The sequence below is a fragment of the Monodon monoceros genome, unplaced genomic scaffold (genome assembly GCF_005190385.1).
Source record: "Monodon monoceros isolate NGI ecotype Baffin Bay Population unplaced genomic scaffold, NGI_Narwhal_1 Super_Scaffold_4, whole genome shotgun sequence".
Classification (NCBI taxonomy): domain Eukaryota; kingdom Metazoa; phylum Chordata; class Mammalia; order Artiodactyla; family Monodontidae; genus Monodon; species Monodon monoceros.
Genome location: NW_021703781.1, coordinates 76,225,660 through 76,237,893, shown reverse-complemented (window position 1 = coordinate 76,237,893; position 12,234 = coordinate 76,225,660). Strand labels below are relative to the sequence as shown.

Below are 12,234 nucleotides of genomic sequence, written 5' to 3'. Positions count from 1 at the left end.
AGGATGTCATTTATACGCCTCTAGAATTAGCACAAAAGCTCTCCTTACAGTGTAAATTGTTGTTCCAAATAGAAACAGACAAAAGAGATCCTAGAAATACTTGACAATAGGCTCACATCCTCCAAATCTCCCTTATAGATGATAGTGAAGGTGCTTGTTGATTACAGACCATCTAGAAGATGTAAGACATTCTTCCAAAGTTATTTTAATAGTTTCATGTTTTCTGTCTCCATCTCCCTGACCAATTTCCTCTTCTTAGGGCATTTTTGGTCCTTTTTTCTCATCTGGGAAGAAAACATATGATAAGAGAGAAGAAGAAATGGAGGACTAGATAAACGAGGGTCCAGCAGCCACTGGGGCTGTTTGGGACTTGGATTGCGAAGGCTGAAGGCTATAAATCCAGGCATCTTAGAAAACAGCCTGGATGGAAGGACACTGGAATGTTGATGGTAGTTGTCTCCGGTGGAGACTCCGTATTTTTCTGTTTGGGCTGATTGATGTATATATGGGGTGGTGGACAGGTTACATTTCTCATCTTTCCACGAGGTCACTGTATAGACAGGCAAACGCCTCCCCCCACCCCGACTCACCCCCTCACTCCTCCCCATGGAAGCATCTTCTCAGGGAGAGGAGGACGGGAGGAAGCAAGTCCTGGCAACCGCTGGTCCCTGCTAACTGGGGAAGGGGCAGAGCCCCTGCCTTGGAAAGGCCATGAGCTAGCCTTGCTGTCTTCCCTTGGTCGAGTGTGGGTGAGCCCTGCGGGCCCCTCTGTGGAGTGTTCCAAGCAATGGTCTCCTGCAGCACCAGCTTCACCAAGATGGGCCCTCAGCCTTGGCTAATGAGAGCAGGGTGGGGAGATGAGGGGAGACGAGGGTTAGAAATTGCAGGAAGCCTCACTTCTGCCGACCTAAGTTGTGTCCTCTGATGGAATATACCAGAAAGCCCTCTTTCAGAAGTAGTTAAGCTCATAGTGTATTTTGATCTTCATTGGACTCTTCGAATCTTTCTTCAGTAGGTGAACCAACTGGAGGCTGGGTTAATTGGCACCCCGAAACCTCCAGAAACAGCAAGCATATATTGCTTTTACAATTAGAAAAACAATGACTTTTCTCGTAAATCTGGGGCCACCTTCCCCCATTCCTTGGAGTGCCTGTTCTGAGCTGTCAGCCACGTTACTATAAAGATGGGTGAACAATCTCGTTCACTAAAGAAAACCCTTAGCCCTAGACAGCCCATCTTCCAGCAGAAACCCTTTAAGGGGAGCTCAGGGCCTCATACTGTCTTTCGTGGTGAGGACACAGATGCAGCTTTGGAGGTTTTGTTTCTACTGAATCAGGCTGGGAAACAAAAAGAAATGTGCTGATTCATCCCCTTTTCCCCCAAAGTCAGCACACAATGGATTTCCCTAAATTTAAAATTATATATAAAATAAGAACCATTTTTTCACTAGCATCTTTCTTTTTTAAATTTAATCTCTCAACAATCAGTGTAAGCTGGTTGACAAGCAAACTAGCGGCTGATTTTAATTTTGGAATTGATCCCCTGTCTTTTATCTCTCTATTATCCTGACAGGATGAAATATTTGTGGCTTAAGCCCTTGCTGGCCACATCTAAGGGAAGATTATGTCTTATACTGTCTCTTTTAATAAGGCCTGTGGGAGACAATGCCCATGATATTTATGCTGTCTACATCCCAAAAGACAACTCTGAGAAAGGCCAGAATGCCCTCCAGAAAGTCTCCTAAACGCTGTCAGTGCTTTGGCCCAAACACATCCTTCTATTACATGCATGTTAACTGAGCATCCCCATTGTGCCAGGCCCTGTGACTCCCACTGACGATAAAAACAGACAGGAGACCCACATGGAGCTGGAGTGTAGAGACTGACATTATTCCAAGAATCACAGACCAAATTAAAATCTGTGCTAAGTGCACCGAAGGAAAGGCGAAGGGGCCTAATCTAGTCTAAGGAATCATGGAAGACTTCATGGAGGAAGGAACATGTGAACCAAGATCTGAAGTTTAAGGAGGCATGAACCAGAGGATGGGAAAGGGAAGGACATTTCTGGCTGATGCCAACTTTTACTTGGAAGTGGGGAAATGTCTACAATTTGACAGGGACCAGAGTATGTAGGACTTGGAGGCCAAGGTGACAATTTGGTTGTCATGGAGGAGGAAGCCATTAAAAAGTGTCAACCAAGGGGATGTCATAACTAGGGATAGACTTTGGAAGATTCCACTGGCTGCAGCTTGAAGGTCATCAGAGGGTCAAGAGCAGAGATCCAGCAAGTTCAGGCGGTTGGCTCTCGTGGAAGAGCCCAAAGCCCGGGTAAGAGGAGATGGCTGATGGGACCATGGGCATGGAAATGGGGAGAAGGAAAAAGATCTGACCTTCTACACCTGAAGGGTTCCATTTGTTGTATGTGTTTCTCATTCAAAAAATTTATGAAAACATTTCCTATAATAGATGTCCAAAGGGGACCTTCAATATTAACTGAGGCTGGACCGTCAGACAGGCATGAAATCCCATATCTTGATCAAAAGTATTGTTTGAGTGACATCCCATTCATTTCCACGGCAAATGTGTTTCCTGTCAAAAAAGAGTAGAACCTTTTACAATCGGCTAGGACTGAACATGTCAGGGCAAATGGGTATTAGAGAGTCAGCTACATTCCATCTCTGTTAGAGGGCACCTGAAGAGGATGGAAGATGATTCTGGGGGTAGGAGGGAAGGCAGAGACCATTCTCGTCTCGTACAGGTACCAGGTACGAGCTAGGCCTGTTATCACATTCTTAAAAAATGATTTAAAATGGACTTAACTTCCCTAACATCTCCATACTCTCTGCACGTCTAATTCATCCGCTCTTCCGGGCTTGCCTCTGTCTCAGAAGGCTGCTCCGTCCTCCCACTGACCAAGGCACTACGCACCCCCTCTTCCCCTCAGGTCCTCGCCGTGTCCTGTGTTGATTTCCACCTTCACAGCCATCTTTCCCCCCTTCCTGATCCACTGACATACCTGCTGCTGCAGCTCAGCTCCTCCCTTCTCCTCGGCTGGAAGATTGTCATGGCCACCTGACGTTCCTCCCCACTTCTCATCTCACCTATGTTTAATCCAGCCACCACTCCTGCCTACGTGATCCTTCTAGAGCATCTTTCTATTTATGCCCTTCCCTTTTGCACTTGTGTTTCAGTCCTCACAAATCATCAAGAGCTTCCTCAGTGCCTCCTTCATCGAGTCCGAAGTTCTGAGACCAGTATTCCCATTCCATCATGGTGACATACCTTACCTTTTCATGCATGCATTCATTCACTCATTCATTTATACACCCATTCAACAACAAATGTTTGTTGAGTGCCCAATGTAACATGAAGTAACATGCCAGGCATTGTGCAAAGCGCTTTGCATACATTTTGTTGTTTGATCCTCACAATAAATCAGTTTTTGCTATTTTTACACCCAGATGAGGAAGCTGAGACATAGAGGGCTTGAGTAACTAGACTAAGCCCCCAGCTAATAAGGATTCAGACTCTCACAGCCTGAGTCTAGAATCTGAGCTCCTAACCACGATAATGCAGACAAAACACTGGAGTGTGTCTGTTGTATGTCCACGGCCGTGCTGCTTGTGTTGTGGAATTAGTATATAAAACTGTAGCGAGGTGGATTCAGGAATGGGCTGGCGTTCGTTTGCAAAGAGAGAGACCCAGCGGGTACTTCTTGGGGAGAGCAGAGGATGCTCTGCTGACCTGTTGTCCTGGGATACAGGGAGGGGCAGAAAGCCCTCTGGGAATTTGCTGAGGGCACACTCTGAAGTCCAGTGGAACTGAGTAAGGTCTAGTGCCATGTGGCGGTGTACAGGAGGGAGGGGGCCACATTCCCCATCCTCAAGGAACATACCGTCTGACCACAGACAACACGATGCACCCGTGGCAAAGATGCTTTAGGAGCCAAACAATGGAAAAGCCAAATCCACATGGAATGTGCAATGAGTTCCCAGAGGAGCTCCAGGTGTGGTGACTTTCCTTCTCTAAAGGTGTCAGGAGAGGCTCTGGGACAGCCTTCTGCCTGGAAGCAGTGTGTGTAGAGGGTGGGTTCAGAAGCCAGGGAGGCAGCCTGCCCAGGCTAAAATCCCAGCTTGAGCCCTGAACCAGCCGGGACTGTGAACACGAAACAGACACTGAACCTGGCGCACAGTCAGGCTTCTAGAAAAGTGAGCGCTTACAGCATAATGGGTTTAAGTACATGTTGTCATATCCCAGATCTGTGACAAGGACACACATTTCACAGATTGATTCGATCCCTAAGACCCCGGGCAGCAAGTGTTAATCACGTTTTACAAATTAAAAATAGAGACTGAGTCTCAAAGCACAAGACTTCCAACTCCAGATCGGTCCAGCGCGCTCCCTAGCGCAGCGGTGCTGTTTCCCGGCCCAGGTTACAGGGTACTCCCAAAGATCGTGAACACAGTCTTGTAAGCTGCGTTCTCTCCTGCCGAATGCCAGCACCGCAAAGTAACGTGAGCGGCCCCTGAGATTGGTCCTTCCCAATCTTTTAAGCAGACACGGTTCTTGTTAGAGCTGGGAGCAGACATGGCCTAGGGAGCATGGGTGTGCTGATTTACTTCTCAACAATCCGTCCCGTACACTCTCAGGGGAAAGCGTAATGTCACTCAGTCAGAGAAACACACGGGGCTGCAGAGTCACTTTTGCTTGAATGCGCTATAACCTTCTTTTAGTCTCAAGCAAACCCTTGGTATGTGGGGGCCTGATGCTCCATACAGGGGAGGAAAGGCTGGACCGTAGGTGTGCTGAAACGCAGGTCAGCAGCTCAGGCACACGCACATGCACGTGTGCACACACACACTCACTCACCCTCACACCCCTCCTATCTGCAGATATTTCTGAGCCTGGAAATGACTTTACTTTCCTCGGATTCCCTGAGTGATGAGGCTCTGCTGTACTTGAAAAAGTATTCTGTCCGAGTTTGGATTTTAGGTGATAACTTTTCATCGCGAGGGCACACGTTCATAGCAGCAAGATGTGGAGGGGAGCTGTCCGGCCTGGGGATGAGAGGCTTGACTTTTAGTCCCCAATCTGCCATGGACCAGCTCTGTGACCTTAGACAGTTATTTAACCAGTCAGGGCCTCAGTTTCCACATCTGTTCAGGGAAGGTTGGTCTTGGACTGGACGGCCTGAAGTTCCCTTCCAGCTACAACACCGTGCGATTCAAATGCTAAATCAAGACAGTTTGTCACATTGCATATAGCGGGGGAGGCCCTTTAAAGTTCCCGAGGAAAAGAACATGGAAAATAATTTTCGCTCAGCTTACTCCCTAATGGAATTTGTCTGCTCACAGGTCCTTTTTAATCACGAGGTCAGGCCACTTTTGTTAGCCATTTAGCGTATAAAATTCCTTTCTTTCTAGTCCACTGAGAGTTGGGTCACAGAATTTTTATTTTACTTCCCGTATGGCATAGAGTTGAGGGCTACTATTTTCAAGCTCAAGTGTTCTTATTCTATATCCTCTTCCCCACCATTATATTTGATTGATAGTATTAAACAGAAGGAGAGTTTATTTTACCGGAGGGGGGAAATGCATTAGGTTAAGTAATAAGTATATAAAATAAATGGTTAGAGGTTTTGTAAAGGAAAAGATGTAATTTTGTGGTTATGCATGTTTGGGACTATTTTCTGTTATGTTTTGCTGGTAGAAAGAGAATGTATTGGATCAGCAGAACTAAGCCGACAGTGCAAATAAGATGATGTCTTGTTCAGCCACGTCTTTAGAGACGTGAGCATGAGAGAAAGAAAGAGACGGTATGGTTTGACTCTCTTGAGGCAATTGTGAGGGGATGCAGTTGGGGAGGCTTGCAAGGGTAATTGTTGTGATCGACAGATCCAGTGGGCCCTGGGGCCCAAGACCTCCAAGGCATGATGGATGCCTGCATCTCTCACAGGTGTGGCCACATCCAGATCCAACAGGCCACATGTTTGCAAATCTACAAGGCCTGGCAGGTTCCCGCCTGTTAACATCAGTCTGTAGGAGGCAACCTGGCCCTCAGACATGGGGACACACACTCGCCTGGAGACTTTGCTGAGTGGGCACTGCTGGCCCCCACGTGATGCTGCCTGCACTTCTCTCTCTCGACCCTGGCCACCACCAAAGGGGATCAAGCCCCCCAGAGGAGTAGGAACGTACATCTCCTCCACTCCCCATGGTCAAATTCCCCAACCAATTATGTGACATCTAGTGTGATGAGTCTGTCTCTCTGATTTGTCAATTTATCTATATGATGACTTCTATATTATGAAAACCAAATCACATTTGTTTAAACATTTAGTTAATCATATTGGAAAAAACAAAACTTCATGAGACTGCAATTGTCCTGGAGGATCTGGAACTTGGAGTTCTAGTAATAGTCAAGAGTGAGCAATGGGCTTGCTAGTCAACTGTCTGAAGGTGAACAGAAGGTAGTTTTAGAGCTAAGAAATGAGGTGTTAACTCTGGTACTGACTAAGAGAGTTGGGGTTGTTTAAGGACCAGAGTACAAGAGCTAGAATCCACCCGCTCCTCTTTTTTTTCTTCACCCCCTCCTCTTTTATAAGCAATAATGCAGCCTAGTTGTTGAACTGGAAATTAATTTTATACTAATTTGTTCTCAGCTCATTCTTTAATAAGCTTATATTTCTGGGTATTTAATTTGAAAGCACATTCGATAAATAATCTATTACAAAGTAAATCGACACTGAGAATAAATGAGTTTGAAATTTCAGAGGTTGGTCATTAAGACTATTGTCACCATTTGGTTTTTGATTTTTTAACCAATACTTGGTTTCCTATAGCAATATTTCACAGTTATCTAAAATGGAGCAAATTATTTAATGTACAGGACCCTCAAAGATGGGTAAGTCAAAAACCAGTGGTGCTCGTTCCCCCAGGCAGCCTAACTGGGTCCCTTCACTTCCTGAGTCATCTCAGCTCCAACATGTTTGCTGGGTTCCCAGGGCTGAAATCCCCCCACTCTGTGCAGAGGGGACCAGGCTGCTCTGATGCCCTAGGGCATTACAATCCAGTTACACAACCTCCCCACGTTTAGAGAATTGTTATCATGACTCCCTTAAGTACCCAAAGCTAGAGTTACCTAGAGTGGGGGAACCATGGAGCCTTTCAAAAGTTACTTCCCATGGAAACCGAAGAGGCAGGCTGGCAGCAAGGGTCCCCCATGGCCTGGCTGGATGCCTGGCGGCTGGCTGGGCAGTGTCCCCCAGCACTATCCCTCGTGCCCCCTTCCCTGGGCCACGTGCCCCCTTCCCTGGGCCACGTGCCCACTGAAGAGGACACCCTCACCAGAGGAGAAATGGGGCAGTGAGTCTGCCTCCGCGCCTGAACCTCCCAGCCAAGCAGACAAAGCCCCTCCCTGAACTGTCCCCCTCCCCCACTGCCCATGTTTGTGCGTGTGCTTTCCCTCTGTGGGCAATCCCCTCTCCCACCTCTGTCCCTGGCCACCGGGCCACCCCACTCCTCAACGTTGTATGGGGGTCAAAAAGGAGGCCCAGAAAATGTCATTATTTCCAGCTGGTATAGTCAACAACATAAAAAATCCAAGCTATGCTACAAATTGTAAGCTGATAAGATGGCCCAGCAGGAGTCTCTGATACAAGATCAACTTTAAAAAATAAAAAAGCTTTCCTTTACATTAAAAATAACCGTGTATAAGATGTAATAGATAAAAAGACCCTATTTATGATATCAACAAGCCTATACAATACCTAGACATAAGCCAAGTGAAAACTTTCCAAAGCCGTTCAAAATAAAAACATCTAAAACTAGGCAGAAGGACGTAAAAATGGCCTTAGTATGTGGAGAGACATACCGTGTATATGAATAGAAAAACTTTTTATTTGAAAACTACAAATCCTGACTAAAATGACTTCTACATTCAAATTAGTCAAGCTGAAATCTCAAAGGATTATTGCAGAGCTTAAAATTTGATTCTAAAATTCACCTGAAAGAGAAAATAGGCAATAATACTGTAGAAACTTCTGAAGAAAAAATAGTATCAAAAGAAAACTCACTCTCAACAAGGTTGCCAAGACAAATTGGGGAAAGAATCATTTTCTAACAAATGGTTCAGGGCACCTGGATATCCACATGCAGAAGAGTGAAATTGGAGCCCTACTTTAAGCAGATACAAAAATTAATTCAAAGTGAATCAAACATCTAAATGTAAGAGCTAAACCTATAAAACTCTTAGAACATAGGTGTAAGTCTTTATCACCTTAGGTTAGGTAAGGGTCTCTCAGATATGGCACCTAAAGCATAAGCAACCAAATTAAGAAAATAGAGAGCTTGGACCTCATCAAAATGATCAGCTCTTGTGCTACAGAAGACATCAAGAAAGCGAAAAGACAACCCCCAAAATGGGAGAAAACATTTGCGAATCGTATCTCTGGTAAGGGTCTAGAATCTAGGGTATATAAAGAACTCTTCAAACTTAACAATAAGAGGACAAAAAAAAAACAATTAAAGAATAGGCAAAGGATTTGAACAGATATCTCTCCAGAAAAGATGCATAAATGGCCAATAAGCATGTGAAAAGATGTTCAACGTCCTACGTTATTAGGAAAATGAAAATCAAAACCACAGTGAGACACTACTTCACACATACTAGGATGGATGTAATCAACATCATAGACAATAACAAATGTGGGTGAGGGTGTGGACAAGTTCATACATTCATCCCATACGCTGAGAATGTAAAATGGTTCAGCTGCTTGGGAAAACTTTGGCAGTACTTCAGAATGTAAACAAAGTCACCATAAGATCCAGCAATCCCACTTACAGATATATATATAACCATATACCTACCCATAGTATATACCCAAGAGAACCAAAAAAATATGTCTACACAAAAACTTGTACATAAATGTTCATGGCAGCATTATTCATAATAGTCTAAAAGTGGAAACAGCCCAAATCCCCAGCAACCGATGAATGGGAAAACAAAATTTGGCATATCCCTACAGTGTCGTTTTATTCAGCAAAAAAAAAAGGAATGAAGTACTAATACTTGCTACAACATGAATGAACCTTGAACACATTATGCTAAGTAAAGGAAGCCAGACACAAAAGGCCACATTTTGTATGATTCCACTTAATGTGAAATGAAATGCAATGAATAGAATAGGCAAATCCATAGAGACGGGAAGTAGTTTAGTGGTTGCCAGGGGTGGCTGATGGGAATTGTCTGCTAATGGGTGTGAGGTTTCCTTTTGGGGTGATGAAAATGTTTTGGAATTAGACGTGATGGCTGTACCACATTATGAATGCACTAACACCCATAATAGTATGCTCTTAAAAGGTGGCTGTTATGGTATGTGAATTTAATCACAATCAAAAAAGAGAACTTGCTCTGATATCAAAATGTTCCTATAGAATAATAGGAATTAAAACAGTGTGGTGTTGGCTCAGGAATGGACAGATGGAGGTTTGCCTCAGTGGACCAGCATGGAGAACATGGAGATGGAGCCACATACATATGTGGGCATTTGATATCTGACAAGGTGACATTTCAAATCAGTAAGAAAAAGAAAATGGTGGTGAAGAACAGCTGTCTCTTAGTTTGTGGGGAAGGTTGGATTCCAACCTCATACCTCCACAAGAATGAATTCCAATTTAGATTAAATAACTAATTTTAAGAACTAATTCTAAGAAATAGAAGAAAATAAGAGAGGACATATGTATAACATTGAAGAAAGCCATCTTAAGCAATACACAATATGCATAAATTTGTATAAGAATTGGAAACTCTTGTAATAAATACAATAAAAGATATCGTAAGTCAGTTAAGAAGACATTTCTCACATAATTAATATCCTGAATATATAAAGAACTTCCAGAATCAATAAGAAAAAGTCAAAATAACAAATGTACTACAGCACTCCCTTCCTGTAATTGCCTTTTCAGATGATCCCAAAATTTTGTCCTCTGTTCAGTGACAAAGAGATCATCTTGGCCCCTTTTTCATGATATGGGATTTCCCTGGCCACTCAATCCCATCCGGCCCTCTTTCTTAGCAAAGTCAAGGTGGTCTTTGGAATGTTGTCCCTGTCAGGCAGGACAACTGGACACCCTGCCCTGCCCTGGAAAAAGTGATTAACTGTGGTCCTGATTGAAGGAGCTGTGTGCTGAGGCTGAAACCCCAGTGTCCACTTCTCCTGTCCCTTAGAAGACGCAGCCCTTTGCCTCGGGACCGCACGCCGCTGGCATTCAGAGGCCTTGAATGAGGAGCACTAAGTGCACTTAGCGTTTCTTGCCAGCGAGCCACTTAACTGAGGCTTCTGCAACATAACATTTGTTCAACAATAAAATTAACCTTGATTCCGGACAGCTATCTATCTTCACTAAGGACGTGTCCGTGCCGTGGTTTCTTTTTGCAAGTGACATTATTAAAGAAATGGAATATTGCAGGCATGTCACCCAAGGACTTTGGTCTTAGAAAACCTTCCTATTTTTCTCTCCTGCTAAGAGAGTCTTTCTGCTCTCAATTGGGCAGTTCATCGAGGTACCCGCTATCTCTCCTCACCCCCTTCCTCTCATAGCCTTTTCTGTTTTCATAAGCCGTAGATTTGGCCTCATTTTATTGCATTTCACAGTGTGCTTAATTACCGCACACGGTTCCTCATCTCATTACAAAAGACAATTTGTAATGTGGAAAATGGCAATGTGATTTGTTCAGCTGCTGGAGTTTGTAAAACCTTCCACATCAGGGCTTTCCTGAAGGGTGTCAGAGAGACGAGAATGGAACCGGGATGCGATTAGAAACCCTGTTGATAATCTCTAAGTAAATCAGATATTCCTGCCGTAGATCCTGGCTGGGTCACGTGGGGCTGGCATGAAACATTAAGACCGCTGGCTGGTTCAACATTTTATGCAAAAGGAAATTCTGTAGCTGCAAACAAGGTGATTGGAGGCCATTGGTTTATTGTGAGTGGGGCAAGAAGACAGCATGACTGAGCCGACTTTCTCCTCCTTTCAGGGTCACTGTTACTACCATGGACACGTGCAGGGCTATTCTGGTTCCACGGTCAGTCTCAGCACTTGTTCTGGTCTCAGGTAAGTGACCTTGACAGTGGCAGCTCTGGCCTTAAGCACAGCTACCGCAGACCACCCCCTTCTCCAACCGCTCTAAAGCACTAGAGTGACGGACCTCGCCCCTGCCTGGCAGAACCGAGGAGCCCTTGCCCGGCAACGTGGAGGGCACCGCCCCCCCCCCCCCCCGCCCCACTCCCATCTCAGCTCGCCTTCCTTCGCCGCTCCTCTTTCAAGGCTGTTCTCAGGCCTGGTAGGTTGGCTGGGTTTCAGCAGCCAAGGATTTGGGGAATATCTTTTGTTTTTGTGGCTCGATGCCAAACAACTCCCAGTGTTAAAAAAATAAGACATTAGGTATTAGCGTTTCAGCTGCTTGCTTAATAAAAATGAAAAGGGCCTCTTCTCACTAGGACACAAAGTGAGGGGCTGACTGAGCACAGATCCAGGTGAGCTGAGTACAGGCCTGTGTGGCAGGGGCCCCTGCCGGACGCAGGAAACAATCCCTTCTGCTGCCGAGGACGAGCCAGCCCCGCCTTCCAGTCGCAGCAACCGGCCCGGTGGGCTCTGTGGGCTCCCCAGGAAGACCAGTCTGTTGACAGATTCCCAGCTGCCTCACTCTTGACTGGGTTTATCTATCTAGTTTGTGAACTAGCAGCTTGTGTCCTCAAAGTCCTGCTTTGCTTTGGCCGCTGCCACCACAGTGCGGGTCTGCAGAGGGAAGGACGGAGGGCCCGGGACAACGGCAGCCCAGGGAATGCGGGACTGTGCGCCGTGGGTCTGCGAGTACTGCATGCTATGGCGGAGAACGAGCCTCGGTGCACACCCCACACACACAACATACACACCACAGACACACAATATACCACACACACCACATTCACACCACAGACACATACATAATATACCACACACACCACAAACATACACACCACACACACACACACACAATATACCACACACACAACATACACACCACACACACAATATACCACACACACAACATACACACCACAGACACACAATATACCACACACACCACATTCACACCACAGACACATACATAATATACCACACACACCACAAACATACACACCACAGACACACAATATACCACACACACAACATACACACACAATATACCACAC

The 12,234-nt window shown here is 45.3% G+C and overlaps 1 protein-coding gene across 1 annotated transcript in view; it reads left to right on the top strand.

The window, feature by feature from the left end:
• Nucleotides 1-12,234, top strand: part of LOC114908456 (disintegrin and metalloproteinase domain-containing protein 12-like) — a 668,284-nt gene that overhangs the window by 531,396 nt on the left and 124,654 nt on the right. Inside the window, exon 8 of the mRNA XM_029244622.1 lies at nucleotides 11,037-11,113. Within this exon, the coding sequence (XP_029100455.1) occupies nucleotides 11,037-11,113 (77 nt within the window). The remainder of the gene's footprint in view (nucleotides 1-11,036; nucleotides 11,114-12,234) is intronic.